Raw genomic sequence first — 22,989 nt, forward strand, 5'->3', positions numbered from 1 at the left:
TTACCACCGTTTTCAAGCATGGATACCACTACGGGCTGGAAGGAAAAGTTACAGAAACGATGGGACATTTTCTATCTAAAGTGGCAAATCTACAGCATGACATATTTTCTCGAACCGTGGGAAAAATGTCTAGTCAGTATCCTTTTCCAAAAGTGATCGAAACCATTTCAGTAATCTTGTACAAACGTGGATATCGTAAAGCTTGTTTATGATTTGCGCCAAACCTAAACCAGTTGTACTAAAAAGCTGTCCGGTTCTTCAAATCAGTGCGTGAAGCAAGCCTAATACCAATTGGATTCATACAATACGGGCGAAATCATGCCGCACGCACGGGCGAAACAGCGCTGTCAAAACAGCTGTTGTTATTGCTGCTGTTGCAGATGTTGTTTTGATCGCAATCTGCGAAATAGAGGAAAATAAACTTTTCATTAACGTTCCCTCGCGATGTCGCACAAACGTATTCTCTAATCTCTACACTGTGATGTGATTTCTAAACAATCAGAAACATAGTGATGTATGTTGTTGTGTAAAAAATAACATTATTCTAAAAATACACGCACCCAGTAGTTCTTGCACAGTTTAGATAAGAAACCGCGCTACACCTCAAATCCTATTTTGCTGCGTAAACCAAGCGCATTGAACACAAAAAAGCGACGATTTACGCTGAGTCAGGTTGTTATCAATTACCTGCCACGCAACCCTGAATCATTGGATATCTAAAAATCGCCCCCCCTCAATTTAGGACGCCTGTAAAAAAAATCTACAGTCAATTGTGTACATATACCATTGATAAGGGAGTAGTCCCTCGCTGATTACGAAATAATATTACTCAGTACAACCCAACGGAAAGCCTAATCGTGGTGATACTGATTCACGTCAGTACACGCAAGGAAATTGAACTAAATCGTTGACGCTGAATAATAGTTATGGTGTTTGTTGTAACTATGTTTCGTAAAATATGGAAATCGATCACATCGGTGTATTTACTGTACGAACTCAATACCTGCATTTACATGCTCGATCCGTGGGAAAAGCGGTTTGTCAGTATCCTTTTATGGAAATTCGAATCTTGAGCGCATCGGCATTTAACTTGTGAAACGAAAAATATACCATCGATATTATACACCTATTTCCTTAACCAAATTCCCCCGTAGATGCTTTCATATTTGCCATTTTAGGATTGCTGATCTTCTCCAGCTACACATTCCTTCCGGGATACACACGGAAACTAATTAATGCATTCCTTCCTGCGCATTCCGCTCTGTCCGATCTCGACATGGATCATCAACGGTCAATGGAATTCAACATACACTGACCATAATGTGGCGACTTGTTTCATTGGCGAACCCTTTGCAGTGGTGCAAACTCATGGACCAACAACGGATAAATTATCGCACCGTGAAACTAGCTCAACGTGCTGGGCACAAATTTCGATACACCACAAACTGAACGTCGTACCGTCACAACAAAAAACGAATGCACGTAGTCAAAAGCTGTGTTTATTTAGGTTAGAATGCTTGTTCCGTTTGATTATACGAGCGATAGCTAGGAAAAAAGTGGTACAAAGTAACCTTTTCAACGGTCTTCTCTAGCATTACGACGAGCTTGGAGTGATTAATATATTTAAGGCACTACACCCCAACGTGGGCATGTTCAGATAAATTAAAAGGAAACATAATTTTTATGGACAAATATGATCTATAATTTACCCAACCGCAATTGTGTTCGAGTTTTGAATGTTTCAATACTTTCGCTTTGCAGCGCAGAATAAGAAACGTAACGTTTGTTATGTCAACACGCTAATGTCAAACCGTTGCCGCTGTTTCGTACATTTCGTAAACAAACCTACGAGATGGACAACTTTCCGGAAGTTTTCACCAAAATTAAGCCGCTTTTCGATGCCGTTATCAGAAAACCTACGCGAGAAGGCATCCTAAACCTTAACGAACAACTCAAGCAAGTTGATAGCAACAGTGTGCAGATCTTGCAGAACATATTTCTACAACAATTAATCATACTCGTCGATGCGGTACCGGGAGTGTAAGTGATTGTTTTCGATGTGCATTCCTCCCGTTTACTGTTTTAAGTTCCTCTTTTACAGAAACCAAAATGAATTGAAAACACATTTGCTAGAATGCATCATCACCATTCTGCAGAAAGGTCGGCTTAGAAAGGCAGTGGCGTTAAAAATTACCCTTTTAGCCACCGTCAAACTGATATACGACAAGGACACGGGTAAAATGCGTCCCAACCTGTCCGAAGAATATAAACTGGCCGTGTTGAAAGTGCTGTCGTACGCCTCCCGTCACATCCAGTCCGAGCTGATAGAGGAAGTTTACGTGAAGGAAAATTTAACCCTTCTTTCGCAAGCCATTTTTGTGTGCGTTCGTGTAGTGGAAGCGGAACGTGCACGCAAGCTTCGTTTCCAGGCAGTCGATTCCATTCTATCGCTCCTCCAGGTGCATGAGGATTTCGATTTCAACGATATTGTGCTGCGCTGCCAAGTGGCGGAACTGTTGTTTATTACGCTGCCAAAGCTGCTTTCCATTTACGTGTCCATCATCAATGGAGACGAAAAGCAGGGTACAGCCGTATACCGGATCGCTATAAAAGCACTCGGCCGAACGCTTAGTCTTATCTTTGAAGACTACTCAAAGGATGCAACCGACGATGAATACTGTGCCGATCGATTTCGGCAACTGACGGAAAGTTTTAGCGACAAAGACAGAAACGCTAATGTGTTGGGATTAGGATTGCAAGCCGATGATAAAGTTAAATATTTCAATGAGACAACACGATCGCGCGAGTGGTTGCTGCAGGCGGACAAACAAGTAGAAAAGATACTTCAACTGATACTTCATCTCCGTGGACACGAGGAGGAACTTATACGGCTCGAGTTTGCCAAAATGAACTGTGAGCTGTTGAGAAACTGCACGTAGTAAGTAACGGAAAATGGTGTCGGCACGAGAAATGATTTGTAATTATTCATCAAATATCGATTCTCCTTCCAGTAATATGCCCCGTAGCACCGCTCACTATCTGCAGACCGTGATTGCTATGAGCCACGATGAATCGGAACGTGTTCGTGGCGTCTGTGAAAAGTGTCACCAATCGGAACCCTACTTTACGATATCCTTCGCGGGAAATCGCATCGATGAACTGTTTTTCGATGCGCTCAACCAGTTACCACGTATCATCTACCGGGGAGAAGAACGTGAACAAATATCTAGCTTTCGATTAATTACGGGATTCATTGGCTTCTTCTCCGAGTCGCAACTGGCAAGCGTTTTCTCGTGCCAAAACATTCTGGAACAGCTCATCATGGTATTGTTGGCCGGTGCTGAGCTTGAGAGTGTTGACGAGCTGTTACGAAGAGAGTACGTATCGTACCGTTTCGAATATGAAGAAGGTTTCCATCTGCAAAAGGACAAAAAAGAATCCCGGTGGATTGTGCTGAAGAACGTGTCGTCTCCTCGTGCTAAGCAATCGTTTCTCGATCTAATTCACGCACTGCGAATGCACGAACAAGCAGTAAATACGGTGCTCATGTACATTCTGGAAAACTTTTACGCTTCAAGGATAAATAGCAACGGTTATCTGTTTCTTTTGAGTGAGTTGATTCCGGTCTCAATCGACTACAGCCCGGCACGGTTAGAACCGTTCAAAACGTTACTCGCCGAAGTGTTACAACCTCATCACTGGTTCTTAGAGTTGGATGAAAACGATAACATAGCCGATCAAAAGTATAATGCATTGCATGTTTGTCTCGTCGTTCGAACCATCGCCCGAATTGCAACGTTAATGAAGGAACACTTTCACTGGTACCTGTATGACGCGTTGCGAATTCTGTTGCAATGTTGTGGCAATACGCTGAACTGCATTAACGAGTCGACCGAACTGACGCTAGATATTGTGGCTCACTCGCAAGGCATGTCCAGCATCCAGCAGTTAATACAGCACAATCTCGACTACATATCGCAACAAGTTACGCGATGTTTGAGACGCAAGGAACACTTCCGCGATGGTATAACCATTCTGGAATCGGTGTTACGCTTCGTACCGTACGAAACATCGACTGTGCTCGAAACAACGGTTACACCAATTCTCATGAATATGCTTGATAGTTACTCACAATACGGCGAACGGAATTCGATCGTTTGTTTACGTGTGTTGCAAATATTTATCCACTCTCTAAGGTTGCGCTATGAACACGAAGACACCAACCCACCAACGGAAGCTACTAAGGAAAAAGCTTCTGTAAATCTTTCGGAACAGATTGAACGATTACAAAAATTGTTACAACGCGAAATAGCAAACGAAGGGGAAGATGTGGAATTTAACCCGAAAGAAGTGGACGAAGAAACGGATCATATGGATGTAGCCGAGGAAGCTGAACACGATACTGAAAAGGATGCGAATAGCACAGAGGAAGAACAATTACCTGCGCACGTGAAGATAGTATTGCGCATCCTGACGGTTAACTTCAAACATCTCGCTTCGTCCAACGATGCTGAACGAATTGTTTCATTATGCACCCTGAACGAGGGAATATACGTGCTGCAAAGGTTCGAAAATCAACTTCTACCTTTAGTGCACAACATTTGGTATAACTTTACCGAGCGGTTCTCCGATCGAAACCCTGCCGTAGTAAGCTACGCATTCGATTTATTGCTAACGCTAGCGCGACTGTCGCAATCTTTCATCCGCAACCGATCACTGGAGTAAGTACATTCGAATGGTAGCTGTAATAACATAGAAACGATTACTAACATTCGTGTATTTCTGTTCTTTTCATTGCATCAACATTTCACCACGTGCGCAGTGATGTGCTTCCAAAACTTTACACGTTTATGAAGGAACACTGGAATGCGGACGGCAGCGCACATCAGGTGTATAAGTTGCAATGCAAATTCCTCACCTCAATAGACGAGCTGGTGCGCAATCTGAACTTTAGTGAGAAACAACTAGATCAAGTGCTGGACGTTGTACGGCTGTACTGGGAAAAGTCGGAACGACGAGAGCTGAAAAAACGCGCTGCCGAATGTATGCAACGCATGAGGAACATAAATTCGCTTGCTGTATTTCTAAAATGCGGTTGTCGAGCTGTGCTGCTATAATCATCGTTCATACTAAGCAACCCATGAGCAATACTGTGTGGATTTTGAAGGCTTGGAGCCAGTTTAGTGCTTGGGTATGTTTTGAAAACATGTTCTCAAGTCAAGAACCGAGTAAACCGAGAATAGAGCACGTTAAATCAAGGCAGAAAAATTTGGAAATTAAATTAAAAGTAGAACAGACCGAGGAACAAGCAGTGAAGTTAGCAAAACGTAGCGTTGAAACAATGCCCGCTTCACAATCGATGAAAGCATCCAAAATTGTTCCACCTGGATTTAGTCGAAACCGTTTGGAACCTTTTTACGAAAAAACTAAAATGTGGCGTACCGTTCTGGAAAGGCAAGTAGCAAAACAATTAATACAAACAAGATTTATTGCTTTAAATGGTACTAATCATTCTTCTATCATCGAACACATTGCAAACGGTTTGCAGACGGTTAGATTTCTCCAACATGGACCAATCGAGGGCAGAATCATTACAAGAGAATGCAGATCCATCGTTAGAAATACTGCAGACACACGAAATGGATTTGGGAAGCTTCCGAGGCAGTTTCCAAAATAACAGTAACCATAAACATTCCTCCAACGTTTCCGATAGCGTTTTAAGCGATGCACAAATGGCGTACAACAGTTTCGAAACATCTGGATCAAAGATCAACATCGATTATTTGCTCAAACGCTTGCAGAATCAAATTGTACTTCACAACACGCTGCTCGATGCGTCCGAAAAGTTTCCAAAATCACCTTCTATTGAAAATCTTGTAAAACAGTGCATGAAAGGTACGGAAGCACTCGATGGTCTAAAACAGCGTGTGGCCGCATACAAACACGCAAAACAGTCGGTAAAACCCCCCATACCAAAGCCAGTGTTACTCGAGATACCCAACATAATCCACAGTTCAATCAACTGTGCCGAGGAGTTACAAGAATTGTCCAATGAAATTGTCCAAATGTCTGCCTCGCTCGATGCAGACTTTATGAATCGAAGCTCCATTACAGCGCAAAGCATCAAGGATGCTTCCTCTCGTTTGAGGGAAATAGAAAAGATGTGGGAAAATATGCCCACACCGGAGCAGGAAAGTTCCTCGCTAGGGATTTTGTCTGAGTCTAAGATGAAGAACTCTGAACGCTTGCTCGATGGATTGTCCACATCGCTGAACACCATTTTTGATCAGTTGAACCATTCGCTTGAAGAGGTTCTGTTAACACCGAACACGCAAAGCTTAAACAAACTTAAGTCGAACCTGAAAGAGTGCAAAGAACTACTCTCGGATATTACGCTAAATCATTCGTTACTGTTGGATGAAACTATGCCATCATTTGTAGAGGCGCAGGAAATGGACGAAATCTCGTTACTGCAAACCATTACAGACAAGCTGGATAAATCGTGTCAGTCAGAGATAGAAGCTTTCCTACAAATATGGAAAAAGCCGGAAAAGGAACAATTTCTTCACATTTCCAAGCAGGCTATTGATGACCTTTCCTCCCTGCGTCATGAGGCGAATGATATGTTGGACAAAATAGTTGCTTCCAATGGCCATGCCAAACCACCAACACCACGAAAGCAATATTTGACGGAGAGGTTGAACATATTGCGGGGTGCGGCAACAACTCCGAGTCCTGTATACACATCGATCATAATGAAAGATTATATCGATGAGGATGATTTGTCTGCCGAACAAGAAGGTTATATATTGCAGGAACCCTTCTCTAAAACAGACCCAGCTAAGCGAATAGTAAAATTTGCCGATAGTTTTGAAGCGTCCATCCAGACTGCCTCCAAAAGCTCCCAAAAACCGGACCAAATACAAATGCTCATGCAAGAAATGGATAAATTCCAACAAAACTATCTTAACAACAAGCAAGAACATACAGGGCGGCACAAAGACATGGTATTGATTGAAAAAAAGTTGGACAATCTTATGGCATTGATTTCGGAGGTAGTGAACAATTTACGGTCAAACTAAAAAAATATTAAAATTAATTTATGTGATTAAAAATTACGGGTTTATTTCAAATTTTCTTTCTTTCAAATCCAATCACATTTTCAACATATTCAGCAACCGAAGTCAAACCATATTCAGCAGATTGTCTGCTGAAAACTGATCAGCTGTCATCACTGACAGCAATCAGAACACCGATAAAAAAAACAGGCATTGCGTGCATTACATTTTGTTCCGTTTTTTTGCCGTGCATTTTGTCTAGTTTATTCCTTTACTTGACTCGTTTAAGATAAAGTTTACGAACATGTCGTCAGCAACCGATGAAACAAACAAAAAGCCGGAAACTTCTGATCCAGCGCCAGTAATTGCGGAAAATACGCCCGAAGAAAATCCCTTGCAGGCGAAAGCCGACGAGCTCGGTGCTCGCGGTAATGAATACTTCAAGGGTAGGTATCCGGCCGGACGGCAACACGATACAAAACATGGATAAAGTTTTGCAAAACATGCACCAACAAAAGATGCTGGCCGATAGGGGAAAAGTAATAATCTTTTCTGGTTCTGTTCTTTTCTGTTTGCTGCAGAACAAAATTACGAGCAGGCAATTGCGCTCTACACGGAGGCTATCGAAACGTGCCCCAATGAGCGGTTCTATGCGAACCGTAGCTTTGCTCACTTTCGGAAAGAATCGTACGGCTACGCATTGAGCGATGCCGATAAGGCGATATCGATGAAAAACAGCTACACCAAAGCGTACTACCGCAGGGCGGCCGCTCTGATGGCGCTCGGAAGGTTCAAGAAGGCGCTGGCTGATTTAGAATTAGTGGCGAAACGATGTCCCAGTGCGAAGGATGCCCAGGACAAATACACGGAATGTAAAAAGATGGTAAACAAGATCGCGTTCGAGAAAGCCATCTCCGTTCAGCATCAAGAAAAGAGTGTGGAAAAAATGTGCTGTGATCTGGAATTCGCGAGTGAGTGTGGTTAATTTTACCGGTCTACTTCGGTTTTGATCATTAATTGATGTACGATCATTGGTTTGTTCATTTGAAATAGCTATCGAGGACGACTATAATGGACCAAAGTTGGAAAACAGTAAAGTCACTTTGGAGTTCATGGAGAACCTGCTTGAATGGTATAAGAAACAAAACAAATTGCACAAAAACTTTGCCTATAAGGTAAGTTGAACCAACACAATGTTGCGTTGATTTACAAGTTCACCAAAAAGGCAAACTGTTGTTTGCTCTTGTAGATTCTTTGTGACATGGAAACGCTGTTGAAAACGCAACCCTCCCTGGTGGAGATTGCAGTCCCGGACGAACAAAAGTTTACCGTGTGCGGTGATATTCATGGTCAATTCTACGATCTGCTTCATATATTCGAAATCAACGGTTTACCATCGCCTACCAATCCCTACCTGTTCAATGGCGACTTTGTTGACCGAGGCTCATTCTCGGTGGAATGCATTTTTACCCTGTTCGGGTTTAAGTTGCTGTATCCAAACCACTTCTTCCTGGCGCGCGGAAATCACGAAAGTTTCAACATGAACCAACTGTACGGTTTTACGGGCGAGGTGGTTTCGAAGTACTCGCAAAACATGGCAGACATGTTCACGCTTGTTTACAACTGGCTGCCCTTGTGCCATTTGATCAACGAGAAGGTCCTGGTCATGCACGGTGGTTTGTTTTCAAAGGACAATGTATCGCTCGACGATTTGCGGGCGATCGACCGTAACTGTCAACCGCCGGAGGAAGGATTAATGTGCGAGCTGCTCTGGTCTGATCCACATCCGCAACCAGGCCGTGTACCCTCGAAAAGGGGTGTCGGCATAGAGTTCGGACCGGATGTTACGGAAGCATTCCTGAAGTACAACAAGCTGGACTATATCATCCGTAGCCACGAGGTGAAGGCGGAAGGCTATGAGGTAGATCATAATGGTAAATGCATTACCGTGTTTTCGGCACCTAACTATTGGTAAGTGTATTGTGTATCATTGATGTTTTCACGTTCCTTCTGGGAGAAATTTGTATTATTCTTTGTTTTCTATCGACTTCAGCGACCAAATGAAGAATCTTGGAGCGTTTATCACACTGAAAGGAAACGATTTGAAGCCTAAATTCACTACCTATTCGGAATCGGTAAGGAATGGATCTGTAAAAACTAACATATATTGTCCAAAAACCGGTTGCGTAACTCTGTATATCTTATCTTTTGTTGCTCTTTCAGCCCCATCCCTCCATTCGGCCAATGGCTTACGCTTACAGTTTAATGTCATAGTACAACTGATGTGCATTGAGCGGTATTGAACGTTGTTTCAATATGTTTAATCTGTTGCTATTGGAATTTTAGTTGGACTTCTCCTGTTTTGCAACGTACGGCTCAGTTATGGCAGTGAAAGATCATGCTTCCTTCGTGGTATGTAACAAATCAATTAGTTCCTTTTTGTTGTTGTTTTTTTCTTCGGTAATACACGTTTGTTTTAATTGTTTCTCCACATTCATCTGAAGATAGAAAAAAAACAGCTCACAGAGCTCAGTAAAACCGAATACCATTTGTTTGGCTTCCGCAAAGTACAACAATGCAACAGATTTGAGTGAAAGCTAGCCAACGAGCGAAGAAAGTGTTATGGAACGTTATGCATTATCCAGTTTCCTTCAACAATTACAGTCTATTAACATAGTATCGCAATAGGAAAAAAAAACTTTGCGACCACAGCTTAACAGGCAATAGCAGACAGAGCTAAGGAAAAGACATTTTGTTTCAGGGCAGAGACAGTCAGAATTTCATCAGTTGTGTAAATTGGTAGGTAAGCAAAAGGAATGGTTGAATGCTTTTGTAATATTACAGTTTGCTCTTTTTGGTATATGTGAAGCCGAACCTGTATAGAACGTAGAATAGATGGAACGGTCCCGTTGGCAAATTACGTGAGGCGTTTTGCGATTTAGGGTTTGAAAAATCCGAAACAATTTATTATAGCATAATGTTACATCCGATGCTTTATCATCTTGCCACGCCTTGTTTTAACTGGGTAGCGATTTTGATTATTTGCAGTTGATAAAAATATTTGGCCAAAAGCATGCAGAGTGCAATGAGAAATTGGCAATGAAATCGTTTCTACAACTGACAATTTGATGGCAGGTTTATAACGAAATCTTCAATGTTCCATTCTGGATTGAAACTGCAGCCAAATGTTTCAAACATGTTTCTCCAGAGAGAAAGAGAGAGAGAGAGAGATTGCATACATGCTCAAGAGAGCATACAAACAGCTTTGGATTAGAGCGATACCGTCGACCTACCGGGGTAGAAGCGGTAAACAGTAACAACAGGCAACAAAAGGTAGAAATTGGTTGTTCTTTATAGAAAGTGCATTTCTTTTGCTTATTTCCGAAAGCTACACCATTGTCGTTGAATGTAACACCATTATTGCCGGTTAGCAAATCCCTCGATAGATCGGAACTGTAGCAAAAGCAGAAGCTAAAGGTTGTTTTGTTACCAATTGTTGACAAATTAATTAAAACACCACAGTGAATTCCCTGCCCCAGGCACCACCAAGCATCATCCCTGTGTCAACCAAGGGTGAACGACTGAAGCCATCAAAGTTTGACCACGAATTGTGAGTAATCGTAACCAACGATCAGTGCATGTGGCCGTATAGATGAAGCTGCAGCAGCATTCGTTACAGTTATTTTTCGCTCACGATCCCCTTTGATCCCGGCTATCCACGAGATAGAGCCGCAGCTGAGAAGAGTAAAAGAAATCAACAAGATCGCAAAACAAACACAGCAGCTGGAACATTTGCTGGAAGTGGGAAGGAACCGTATCGTGGGGCGAGTGCGCTATCTTGCAAGCGGGGATGCGCGCAGATCAGGAACCTAGATAAACCTGAAAACTAAAACCAGAGGAAAGCAAACGAAAGAAAGTATCGGAACGATAGAGAGAGAAAAACTGGTATCGGAAAGCTTAGCCAACCACCAACGCGTGGCAGCAGTAGTTCCAGTTTCACATAGCACACAGTCTGCAAAGGTAGGCGCAGTGCAGTCTTTCAGCAGCTGGGCACGGCTGGTTCTGGTTGCAGCAAGAGCGGACGAAGTGCCGTTGTTTTCTAGCATCGTCTGTTGTGATCGTAAGCGTGATAGTTTGATCCACATCCTCACTTTTGGCGCTGTTCAATGCTTAATTAGTTGACGTGGATTCATTAATTTACCGCAAGTCATAGAACAACAATTCAGAACTCTGCAGAACATAACAAAAACCTTGTGGAACAATCTCTTTTTTTTGCAACAGAACAGAGTACCAGCAAAATGTCGTCCAACGGTTCGTATAATCTTACCGCCGACGGTGAGCTTCGCTATGTCGTTCAGTGGTTTGGGGAGTGGAGCGATTTCCAGCGGGAAGACTTCGTGCCGTACCTGGTATCGTACCTGTCGCAGCAAGTAGGAAGTGCTGTGTACGTGAACGGGCTCATCAGTGCAATGGCACAGATTAACCCTGGTCAGGATAAACCGATGAGCTTGTTTCAATGCAGGGTAGGTTAAGAAGATCAATCAAATATGAATGCTCCAATAATGATTTTAAAAAATCGAACGATAGTTTACTATTTCAATTGCCATTTCTTTCCATTGCAGGTAAAGCTCTTTAACGAATGGTGTATCAAATGGCCAGAAGAATTCAAAGCAAAGCTGCTAGATCGTCTGGAGCAGATTGATAATGCATTTGGTACACGGATACGCACAGAGCTAGAGAGCGGCACAAAGCCGCCGAACGGTTGCATGGAGGAAACAGGTACACAGCTGGCAGATACCGAACCAATGAGAGTTTTGGACGAGGAATCAGACCCAATCGCATTAATCGTGAACGCCGAGCCCGTTATAATTGCACCAAATGCAATTCTCGTTGCGGATGAAGACTAGAAGCTTTTCTATAGCTGTATGATTGCATCATATCAACATTCCAATACGGTACCTATCCATGGTCGGCTGTTTTAAAACAGATCCGTTCGTGAGCAGTGCATTTTCGTGGCTATGCCATTACCGTTGTGTAGCATATCGCAACAAATACTAATATTTATTAATTACTGATCGTTAAAAGTAGCCATTCCAGCAGAGAAGCGGAGAGGGATGCGTACTCTCTATTCACAGTTTACAAATGCATTATTTAAATATTACATTTTGCCTAAAACATTCCAACACACCGCCGGGGTGTGTTGGTTATTGTTGAGACACGACGTGGAGAAGAATCTCGCATTAATCTCGAAGTGAAAAAAAAAGTCTGATAGTGGAAATCCTGTGGGCAACAATAAACTATCTCATGCCATACAAAAAAAAAAACACACACATAATGAAGCATTGGCTGTACGGAAGAGTAAATTGACTGCTGACAAGACCTTTAACGCAAAATCACAGTTAATTGCATTAAAATGGGGTTTCCAAGAATGCCACATATATCCAGCGTGATCGTTCTTCCGTTTACCGTTTATTGTATGACTAGTGTAAAGAAGCATATTGTGCGGAATAAAGTATAAATATTAACAATCCCTTCACAAAAGCAAATTTAACCGCGCGCGTTCCAATACAATTTAATTAAATCACACTACGATTAGCTTACTGTGCGATGAGTGCTGTAAAGTACAAGGAAGAATTACTGATGCATAAATATTGAGTTCATTGGCAGCCGGGTACGTATCAATGCAACTAGCGTTGCTGCAGTTCAGGCTGCACTTTGACATACATTCAAGTGAGACCGAAAAAAACCCCCCAACATCCGCAAAGCGAAAGAACAAAGACAATGGAACAGCTAGATGTAGACTGCATTAACGATTGCTGCACTTCAAAAGGTTGCTACCGCACAGCAAGAGCCCACCGCCAAGAGCCACTAAAAGTGGAGTGCAATGTTTTCATCTACCCGAAAGAAGATCGACACTTTTCAAAAACCCCCACTGCAAACCACAACAAGCGCCGGCAGCGAAACGGAACTAGAATGATGTTCGAAATTGATTGGCCAGGGTCCTGGACAAAGGAAACATTGCCGCTTGAAAGTTACTCGCAAGCGTCAGCAGAAGAATCAGCTACAAAGACAAATTATTATGTCCGCATCGTGTGATCCTCGAAACACCATCACACGGTCATCGAGCGAAATTGGCCACCGCCTTTCGCGGTAGTCACTGTCCGGTTTCGAGGTTTGCTCGCAACACGAAGGTCAGGGATGTAGAAGAAACACTTCTTATGCGCACTTGGCTACCGAAAAACTCTCGAGAGCAAATCATTCGGGGCCCAATCAAAGCCTCATCATCATCATCATCATCTTCAGTAGGTTCACCATTTTGGGTTGGGTTAGGTAGGCGAATTTTAAATACTCATACGACTCCACTGGTCACCGCGAAGCCTTGAACATGAAACAGCACCCAAAAGAGGCCAAAATTGGGTATTCGATCTTGACGGTTTTCGAACCACGGTGTAGCATCTTTGGTACATGTGTGTTTGAGGAAAAAAAATACACGCACAGACACATTAGCTGCGCTGTCGGACCATCCATCTGCAGCATCGGGCGTCGTCGTGCATCAAAGGTTAGTTAAATGGACAATGGTGAGAATTGGAATACGAATCGCATTGATGAACGCTTTCTGCGCCACGCGATCGCGGCACGCTGCATCAACGCAAGAAGCTGTATACGATGGATTTGATCGATAACGTTAACGATAGTTGAGATGTTAATGATGTGCTTTTTTTCTCCATGGCAAACAAACATAAATTAAGCTTCATTCGTGATTTACAGATCGGCGATGTGAATCGAATTGCTTCAGTCCTAATTTTAAAGTTTACGCGAAAAAGTAAATATAAAAATTAACGAAATTCTCCCAATTCTAACAACCTGTTGTTCAATTAAATTGTTTTGCTAAAATTAAACTGTTTCAAACAAAATTATGCAAATGACATTACATCTTGAAATCATGTTCTTAATAACTCGGATCAAAACCAACTGTATGCAAAAGCTAGAAAACCTTTCTAGCCGGCACCAGTAGCAGACAATTCGCTTTGCTTTAATTGTGTAAATTTCACGGCTATGCAAAGGACGATTGTACGATTAACTTAACGGCAGACTTCAGTCTACCGAATGCACACTGCCCCATATGACCCTCGGCTGGGGAGTTGTAACGTGGCGAAGGTTTCGATTTCGGTACCCGAACTCCAAGCGGGGCAAATGGATGCACAAGCGCGGGTGCATTCATGTTACCAGCATGAACTATGATGCGCCAACAACGGCCAGACACTACTCTTTATGCACGTTTTGTGAGAGATATTTTTTTTTTTTTTTTGTTAACTCACACATTCAGGTTACCAGCTCAAGAACATCGCATCCGACGAAGTGATCTTTGGGTTGATGCTCGTTTAATGGTGGGTTTTTTCTTCTGTTTAAAGATCCGATACATCTCTTTATCTTGTGCTAGGGTATTGCTTTCATAGGTAACTGATATACCGGACAACGTAGTACATCGTTGTGGCGTGACTCAGGAATCTGTAATTTTATAACACGCCCAACCACGCTTCGTATCCTTGCCACCCGAATGCCACCAAAAGATGTCACTCTCCAGGAAGTGAATGACAACCGGGATTAATGTGCTAGAATGGGGTATTCCCACCACTGACCGAGATTCGAACCATTCGTCTTTTAAGTACGAACCGCGTGATGACTCAGCAGTTGCAACTAACTCATTTTCATTAAATCTGCAGACAATTTCACGGCCTAATCGAATCTTGTGTCGGCAGCAAAACTGGCGCGGCAAGAAGGAAGGAAGGAAAGTCCTCACTAGAGTGGAGAGTGTTTTTGGATTTTCCTTGAAGTATGGTGTTACGTACCACTCACGGCAAACCATTCTTGATGTGAGCGGGAGTCCGCGATGGCTCTCAACATACTGGCCACCCCCTTTTGGCCGCGATGCGTGAGTGCAGAACAACAGAAGACAGAACCCAAACAAATGCCCCCACGCGCGCGACCCGTTTGCGCGAGGTTTGTGGTGGGGACTATATAAACATGATCGCCGCTCGGGTCGGTTTCGATTGTGCGCGGAAAGACACAATGTGGCACAACACTTGTTGTGATCGGTTGGCTGTTGCGTTCGGTGCGGAACCATTCATTACGCTAGTTACGGTTTGAAAAGTGTCGCGATTTGTAATGGGCGTGCGTGATGGACAGATGGAAAATTACCAACGAATTACTGTACTAAATATCTTAAATCTTCTCTAGTGGAGAACCAAAACATAAGAGCAGTAGAAGTGATTGTTTTACTGAAATTTGTTTATAGTGATCGCGTAGCATACCGATGATCTTGATCGATGTGTTTATTTCTAGTTGTGAGTTGTGGCGGTGAAAAGCTAAACTGTTCAATCCAACCAACAGCACGAGCGTAAGAGGGAAGAGAGTTTTTTAAATACCGTATAAGTGGCCGCTTTCAACACAAGTCGACGGCACTAGAGCGGTCCCAAAAGAGTTGTGTATGCTTCAAGATCATACCGAACGCAGCGTGAAAAGTGAACCAAATCAAGGCCGGGTAGATTTGAGTGAAGTTTCTTCGACAGAAGTTTGAACGCCGCGCCAGCAGCCACGATCGTGTTTTCTGTGTTTGTGTGTATTTATTTTTCGTTTCCTTCGAGAAAAAAAAACTTCTCATTGATCATCATGTGCAAAATTTCAACTCGATCCAGCTTGACGGTAATCATGCTGACGGCATCCATTCTGGCCGATCTTGGTGAGTGCCGTTTTTTGTTTGTTTGTTTGTTTCTGACACGAAACCAAACCCACGGAAACCACGTGCTTGACCGCGCAATCGGAAAAAACGAAAGTGAAACGATGTGGTACCGACCAAGCGCCGTGAGCTACAACACGGTAGGCGCATATCGCATCGGTTTTCTGTGCGCTTCAGTGATCTCGTGCATTATTCGGGGCCGAACGGCAAGAAGCCGTTCCGTAATGTGGTGGCCACCCATGGTCACAACGAAAACGGCTTCATTCCATGATAATGCAATAGTGCACGCCGGAGCCATTCAAAAAGATCCATTGCCGTACGGTGATTATGACGCGAGCTGTTATCTTTGCATCGAAATTTGTCATCAAAAGACTTCAACGCCTAGCGAGGAAGAAAAAAAACAAATAAGCGACGAACCCCGAAAATATCAGGGTTTTTTTGCGAAATTCACAACCATTAAAATGGAATATGTTACTCATCCATAGAAACATGTTGATTATATGATTTCGTTAGCATAAATTATTAAGTGACGCATCTTTCGCCATGTAGTGCGTGTGGCGTGGTTCTTCTGAGTCGAAGATTGCCTACAGGAAATAGTTTTCATGATTCAGAACGATCGAATCTACCAAAAAAATGGAAAATATTTTCATGAATTTCCGGAATTTCTGCTATGGTTCAGTTGGTTAAGATCGTTTCAGAACACTACAGATTGTTGATAGAAAAGCATAAAGCATAAAGAAGAGATCATCAAAAAATCAAATTAAATTGAGCTTCGACTCTAGCATTGATTATGGATGTAAGCATGTTGTGAAATAACTTTAACCTAAACAATATTTAAGAATGCTCCACTCACTTTAATAGCGTACCGGTAAGGTTCCAAAAGAAAAGAATTCCATTTCACATTCAGTAACTAATTCTAACCCTACCTATTCCTTTGCGAGTTAGTGTAGATCAGTGCCTAACGTTTGTTCTAAAAACAAAGCGTCTGGCTTATCAAGATAACAAAACAAACTATTCTTGTCTGTCTGAGATCGTGCGAATTCTATTATTTGTCCACCAATAGTCGACTACTTTCAAACGGGATTCATGAATGACGCTAACCTTGGATAACAAAAACGCGAGCTGTTCTACCCTTTTGGCTTTTTGATCAGGTGTTGTTAATCCATTACTGTCTGGGTCCGGTTCGTTGGCCGACTAAGCAATCTGATTTCCTATTTTTTTTTTTGGCATGATTGTTTTCTTGGATGTTTCGTGGCGGCTGCTTACGATAATCATGATCCCACCATTTAACGTACAAACGTTAAATCGATCATGATCATTGCCTGTTTTTTCTCTCCCGGTTCTACCATTTTCTAATCCAAAGTTGTGTGCAAATCCGGACCGGATCATGGAGCCTTTCTATGTTTCCCCACCTTTAGCTGCAATAGCAGCCCTAAAGCCAAAAAGGGGGAAATGGTTTACATCAGCCTAATTCAAGCATAACGGCCATCTTTTGATTCCTTGGGGCTTGTTTGCCCTTCGGATAGTTGTTGTTACCTTGACCGTTCGGCTTCGCATACGTTCGCACGCATTCGGCTCATACCACGTGTACGATCGACGATCAACGGTAAGGTAGTTTTGCGTACGCTGCAAAAGCCTCTCCTACACGTCTGAACGATTAGTTCACGTATCACAAGACTCCGACCTCCACTGCTTACGTCAATGCGATGGCCGAAAGCATTCGTGAGCGAAAAGAATTGCCTAGGGAAATCCCTCTGCTTTCACGGGGGCAGAACTGGTATCGGTCCGTTTACGGTGGAAAAGAAAATCCGCCCACCAACCTGTTCTACCGGATGGAGCATAATGTCATCGGTCTAAGATTAGTGTTACATTTTTTCCTTTCCATTGCAGTTCTCGCCACTCCTTGGGGCAATTATTACGAGTACGGCGGACATCCGAGCGGACCACAGCTGTATCAATACAACCAACGCATCGATCATCACCGGACGGTGCCGGACAGTGTACCTTCATCGTCGGGTTCGATCAATTGCCAGTGCACCAAACTTCGCTACTGTACCAAAATACTGGAAATGCTGCGAAACCCCAAATCGAGCTACGGTAGCTTTAATTCGAAGCTTAAGGAACTGGCCTGCGGTTATGGGACTGATAATGAACCGAACATTTGCTGCCCGCTGGACGATAGCTGGTTGCGGGATGTCATTGTGCAGGAAGATGAAAATGGCCATTCTTCGGAGGAAAACGATTCCCATTCCGCTATTGGGTGGGATGAAGGTTACACGAACCGAAAGTCGGACAACGGACATCAGTGGTCGAAGGAACGCTTTAAGTATATACCCATGATGGTGGGTAAGGATGTGAAGAGACAGGGCAACACCCGGACGACTACCACCTCCAGCAACTGGTGGAAACAAAGGCCACAGAAAAGCAACACGATCGCACAGTTTGAAGATCCCAAAACGATGAAGAACTGTCCACCGGAGATTTATCCGAACGAGGCAGAAGTTACATTGCGCCCTACAAAAGCATATGTGGCGCCTATCATGCGAACAACCACAAAGCGTCCGGGAGTGGTATTGGGAAGTAATCGTCTTGCCGAGACGACAACTGTTCCCGTCACAAACGATCTGCCGGTAACCACAACAGATCTGATAACAACCGTACTGCCGACAGTAGTTCCCGATCAACCGATGATTAATGCACCACTTTGTGGGCTTTCGGTTAATACGCGGATTATTGGTGGTGAAACGGAAGTACCGGGTCAGTTTCCCTGGATGGCTCGGTTGGCGTACAGGAATCGAAGTAAGTAGCAAGTTTTAACCGACAAAGTTTGAAATCTTTGATTTTGCTCTACCAATTTAATTCTTCTACCAATTTCCGACAGCTTCTGGACGTGTAACGTATCGTTGTGCGGGATCTCTCATCACCAATCGGCACGTAATAACGGTTGCTCATTGTGTCACGAATCTTATTGATGAACTACAGCTGTATGTATCCGCCAGTGGGAAAGTAAGGATAGCTTGAACGATATCACTAATATATGTACAATTTCTTTCCAACTCCAGAGTCAGCATTCGATTGGGTGATTTGGAGTGTAACGCCGTTACGGACACGCGATGCAGCGCCCGTTATCAGGACTTTGCAATCGATCAGATTCTTCCGCACGAGAGCTACGATGTGCCCAAGTACGCAAATGATATCGCACTAATAAAGCTGCGCGAAACGACGGAAACGTACAACATCATCAGTCCGCTCTGTTTGCCGACGGATCAGTACACACCGTACGCCCTGAATCTTACCGGGCAGATGGGAATCATTGCTGGCTGGGGTTCGACCAGTAATCGTAAGTAGTTTGAACGTGCTCGTCGTTCCCTCACTCATACTGTTCACGTTTTGCAGGAAGCAACACACCGAGCCCAACGTTGCAGTGGCTCCGATTGCCGATAGTGGACACGAGCGGTTGTGCCAACGCATACGCACGGTACAGCGTGAACTCGCGCAATCCGATCATCGTGTCCGACAACCAGATGTGTGCCCAGGGTCAGGAAAATCGAGATGCTTGCCAGGGCGATTCCGGTGGACCGTTGATGAATGAGGCCATATCAACGCGCGACCGGTTCGTGCTGCTCGGGCTCGTTTCGTTCGGACCGCGCACGTGTGGCGTTTCCAACTTTCCGGGCGTGTACACCCGCATTTCGTCGTACATTGATTGGATATTGACCAACGTTATGCGTTAGTCGCCGGTCACGGTGGTACGGATTCATCGTCGTACTTTTGGGGACGCGTGTATACTAGGGACAAAGGGGAAGAATACGTGTACGTAGACATAGGCAAGGAACAAAGTTTCTTTTCGTCTAGTTAGGTCTTTAAGCGAACCATATTGTGTTTTTCTTTTTCGTGTACATGTTTCACGAGGTTGCAAGCTAGTGAAATTAAAATACAATCCATGACTGAATAGTGTGACACGGTGTTGTTTTGTATTCGTCTTTTGTTTCTTTTGTTTTTAAATCGATGATGTTTCGCAGTCAAAATGCTACTAACGCATGCGTTAGTGCGTTTCATCTAATTCAATCAAACAGCTCAATTTGTTCACTTAATTCCACAAATAACCTCCAACAACTCCAATCACGTGGTTGATGACACTTTGCGCTAGCACACAACAGAGGGCGCCACTAGCGACGGTTTGCGATTCGTTTGATTTTTTTCAATCGATCGTTCGTTACCCTTTGTTTTTATGATAAATTTATACAGGTTTTTAATTAATCCCCAGGGTAGACAAAAAAAAAACACTCTCCTCTTTTCTTCCCCCTACCCCCTGTTTAGGATCAATCGATTGACCTTCACTTGCTGCCATTGGCATTAGCACGCGCATTTTGGGGAAGATTCGTTTATTGATCGATTCGAACACAATCAAACTTCTTCACTGGCCATCGAGGCGAATGCAGAAAACCTGTTTTATCATCTGAAACCGGTATTTTGTAAACAAAATAACGCAGTCTATACAAACACCGTCACCGTCATACATAATAGCGATCGTCTACTTTGCGATCAGCAGATCGTTTATTATATTTTTAATTAACACTACAGCCGCCGCTAATGCAACATTATCATTTCAAACAATGGCACTGCAATAAATTTATACCAATGTATCTTGCAATCAATATTATACAAAAAATACTTTCACATTTATGCTTCACCGAACGTTTGTATTGACTAAATGGCGATATTCGTTATATGGCACTGCTAGGGTCAGCAGACCCCCGGGCATGTAGTTTGTAAGAGAATAAGTGAATGTTTGGTACAATTACGGTTCATTGCAAGAAGTTGTAATGAAAACAAACGAATAATGTAATAAGTTAGCCCAGAAGACAAAAACCCGAAGGGAAAGGGAACTACATAAAGACATAACCGAGCGGGTCGAGGAGGGTTGAAGGTAGGTGCAATAAGATTCACCTGACTTTGGGATTTCCGTTCGTTCATGTTTGCGTTCGTACTTGCGGCAAATTCTCGCGAACAAGCGTTTGCTTAATGAAGCAGCAAACGAAACGAAACTGAGAAAAATAGATGCGAAAATCACACATGCATTGAACGCGTTCGTGTACTCTGTCGCGCGAACAACTCTCCATCTCTATTCTACACTCGCGAGAGCGTAAATCAACGATCGTGATCTTGGAAATAAGAAGCCTCTGCCACTGGCTGAACGCACTATTAGCCGGGTTTCGCGTCATGGCACCCGATTAGTCATTCGTAGCGTTCCGAGCAAATCGGACCGACCGACGTTACGCAGAGTTCGGACACCTGCCGCTAAACATGAGTACTTTCGGTCGTTCCGTGCTAAGGTTGCACCGTCCAGTGATGGGACCTTTTCTACTGCTAGCTATTCTAAGCATCGCCGCTGCCCGTAAGTATGTGTTTTTTTTGTCAACGGTTATCACTCGACTCGAAACAGGTCGCGTTCCGGTTGACCTCGAAGAAGCAGTTGTATGATGGTGATGATTGCCTCCAATCGGATGGAACCGATGGAAACGCACCGTAAAACAAGCCAAAATCTAACCGAATGATGTGACGGAAGAAAGTAAAATAATCCAACGATCGTGTAACTAATCGTGGAAACTTTACATTTGCAGAACAATGCACCCTGCCCGATAGTACGGCCGGCCAATGTGTGCTGCTGCGCAACTGTAACAGCCTGCTGACGCTAATAAAGAAAAAACCGCTGCTAGATGCGGATCGTGTATATCTACAGCGGACCCAGTGTGGATGGTCGGCCGCGGAGAATCATCCGCTCGTATGCTGTTCCGACAGTGGTCTGGTGGCACCGGTACGCGTTGGTGCCGGACTGTTGCCCACACCGGGCCAGTGTGGCATACAGACGAGTGATCGTATCTTTGGCGGTGTTAATACGCGCATTGACGAGTTTCCCTGGATAGCGCTGCTAAAGTATGCAAAACGTACGTACAGCTTACGTATTCGTTCGGTACTGTGGTACATAAACAAGGAACGATACATAACACCTGGTGGTTCCATATATTGATGTTCTGTTGGTTTTGTGTTATTATCCTCTCATTAGCAAATAACGTTTTTGGGTTCCACTGTGGCGGTGTGCTGATTAACGATCGCTACGTCCTTACCGCTTCGCACTGCGTCAATGGCAAAGATATCCCAACTACCTGGAATCTGTAAGTATACACGTTGACCTGGATCCGGTTCCATTCTTTCCATCGTTAGGTTGATCGTGTTGGAATTCAGTTTACGATCTTCTCAGCTCCTTGTCGTTAGGTGCACACTTTGCTGCATATACCTCAAAAAAAGTGAAGAAAATAATTATAGCATTAGGTTTAAATTTTTTTAAAAATCTACCATTTAATTATTCAAACCACATGGAATGTAATCCGTTTGTATCGTTGCTACAGTGCGGAAGTACGCCTTGGTGAATGGGACACCTCCACCGCACAGGATTGTGAAGGACTGGGCGATGATGTGGATTGTTCCCCACCACCAATAGACGTGCCCATCGAGGGCAAAATACCTCATCCCGAGTACGTACCAACGTCCACCGAACAGTACAACGATATCGCACTGCTTCGGTTACAATCTGCCGTAGCGTATTCCGACTTCATCAAACCCATCTGCCTACCGACGGCACCCGAACTGAAGGCACGCGACTACGTTGGGTTCCGTATGCAGGTTGCCGGTTGGGGACGTACGGCCACATCACGATTCAGCACAGTAAAGCAAAAGGTAGCAGTTGACGGTGTGGCACTCGATACGTGCAATCAGGTGTACCAGCGTGAACAGGTGCAGCTGCTCCAATCCCAGCTTTGTGCCGGTGGTGAAGCAGGCAAGGATTCTTGCCAAGGTGATTCCGGTGGCCCCCTGACGGGGCTTCATACGTCCGGCGGTGTACAGCACTGGTACCTGATCGGGTTGGTATCGTTTGGACCGACACCGTGCGGACAGTCGGGATGGCCCGGGGTTTACACGAAGGTGGACCAATACGTAGACTGGATCACTGCCACGATTGTTGCTTAAAAAGCAACGGGTTACATCGGGGTTGGTATCAAAGGTTTTAATAAAGTGACAATTTACATAAGTGCATATGAACAAAAGCGACGGGCCCTTGTGTTGCGATGGAATTTCTATTCACATATTCTACACAAATCGCCATTCTGACTATCTCGGTATTCCCCCTAAGGG

The 22,989-nt window shown here is 43.8% G+C and overlaps 6 protein-coding genes across 13 annotated transcripts; all 6 read left to right on the top strand.

The window, feature by feature from the left end:
* Nucleotides 1–18: 18 nt before the first annotated feature.
* Nucleotides 19–1,719, top strand: LOC125761327 (serine palmitoyltransferase small subunit A-like). 2 transcript variants are annotated; one of them, XM_049422332.1, is made up of 2 exons: nt 19–136; nt 1,155–1,719. In XM_049422332.1, the coding sequence occupies exons 1-2, from the start codon at nt 19–21 to the stop codon at nt 1,313–1,315; spliced, it is 279 nt and encodes a 92-aa protein (XP_049278289.1). In that variant the 3' UTR covers nt 1,316–1,719. The 2 variants fall into 2 exon arrangements, 1 of the variants encoding a protein (XP_049278289.1); XR_007418095.1 differs by lacking the exon at nt 19–136 and adding an exon at nt 201–1,044 and having other exon boundaries at nt 1,155–1,268.
* Nucleotides 1,720–1,751: 32 nt separating this feature from the next.
* Nucleotides 1,752–5,117, top strand: LOC125761261 (TELO2-interacting protein 1 homolog). Its single transcript, XM_049422221.1, has 4 exons — nt 1,752–2,040; nt 2,102–2,938; nt 3,012–4,721; nt 4,823–5,117. Exons 1-4 carry the CDS (start codon nt 1,853–1,855, stop codon nt 5,115–5,117), a joined length of 3,030 nt encoding a protein of 1,009 aa, XP_049278178.1. The 5' UTR covers nt 1,752–1,852.
* A 23-nt stretch (nt 5,118–5,140) lies between these two features.
* Nucleotides 5,141–7,115, top strand: LOC125761268 (uncharacterized). Its single transcript, XM_049422241.1, has 2 exons — nt 5,141–5,454; nt 5,549–7,115. The coding sequence occupies exons 1-2, from the start codon at nt 5,141–5,143 to the stop codon at nt 7,080–7,082; spliced, it is 1,848 nt and encodes a 615-aa protein (XP_049278198.1). The 3' UTR covers nt 7,083–7,115.
* A 136-nt stretch (nt 7,116–7,251) lies between these two features.
* Nucleotides 7,252–9,978, top strand: LOC125761279 (serine/threonine-protein phosphatase 5). Of its 2 annotated transcripts, XR_007418091.1 has the most exons (7): nt 7,252–7,504; nt 7,640–8,029; nt 8,112–8,233; nt 8,308–9,029; nt 9,112–9,193; nt 9,282–9,470; nt 9,563–9,978. XR_007418091.1 is itself a non-coding variant. In XM_049422268.1 (6 exons), exons 1-6 carry the CDS (start codon nt 7,363–7,365, stop codon nt 9,330–9,332), a joined length of 1,509 nt encoding a protein of 502 aa, XP_049278225.1. In that variant the 5' UTR covers nt 7,252–7,362; the 3' UTR covers nt 9,333–9,978. The 2 variants fall into 2 exon arrangements, 1 of the variants encoding a protein (XP_049278225.1); XM_049422268.1 differs by having other exon boundaries at nt 9,282–9,978.
* A 110-nt stretch (nt 9,979–10,088) lies between these two features.
* Nucleotides 10,089–12,604, top strand: LOC125761319 (uncharacterized). Of its 5 annotated transcripts, XM_049422322.1 has the most exons (5): nt 10,089–10,391; nt 10,581–10,668; nt 10,738–11,078; nt 11,340–11,581; nt 11,681–12,604. In XM_049422322.1, exons 4-5 carry the CDS (start codon nt 11,357–11,359, stop codon nt 11,963–11,965), a joined length of 510 nt encoding a protein of 169 aa, XP_049278279.1. In that variant the 5' UTR covers nt 10,089–10,391; nt 10,581–10,668; nt 10,738–11,078; nt 11,340–11,356; the 3' UTR covers nt 11,966–12,604. The 5 variants fall into 5 exon arrangements, with proteins under 5 accessions (XP_049278279.1, XP_049278280.1, XP_049278281.1 ...); XM_049422323.1 differs by lacking the exon at nt 10,738–11,078; XM_049422324.1 differs by lacking the exon at nt 10,738–11,078 and having other exon boundaries at nt 10,598–10,668.
* A 2,478-nt stretch (nt 12,605–15,082) lies between these two features.
* On the top strand, nt 15,083–22,905 carry LOC125761271 (serine protease easter). 2 transcript variants are annotated; one of them, XM_049422251.1, is made up of 6 exons: nt 15,083–15,798; nt 17,686–18,594; nt 18,677–18,779; nt 18,858–19,135; nt 19,192–21,193; nt 21,420–21,533. In XM_049422251.1, exons 1-5 carry the CDS (start codon nt 15,729–15,731, stop codon nt 19,527–19,529), a joined length of 1,698 nt encoding a protein of 565 aa, XP_049278208.1. In that variant the 5' UTR covers nt 15,083–15,728; the 3' UTR covers nt 19,530–21,193; nt 21,420–21,533. The 2 variants fall into 2 exon arrangements, with proteins under 2 accessions (XP_049278208.1, XP_049278209.1); XM_049422252.1 differs by lacking the exons at nt 15,083–15,798; nt 17,686–18,594; nt 18,677–18,779; nt 18,858–19,135 and adding exons at nt 21,863–21,971; nt 22,206–22,905 and having other exon boundaries at nt 20,984–21,193; nt 21,420–21,743.
* The last annotated feature ends 84 nt before the right edge of the window (nt 22,906–22,989 follow it).

Source organism: Anopheles funestus, chromosome 2RL (genome assembly GCF_943734845.2).
Source record: "Anopheles funestus chromosome 2RL, idAnoFuneDA-416_04, whole genome shotgun sequence".
Lineage (NCBI taxonomy): Eukaryota > Metazoa > Arthropoda > Insecta > Diptera > Culicidae > Anopheles > Anopheles funestus.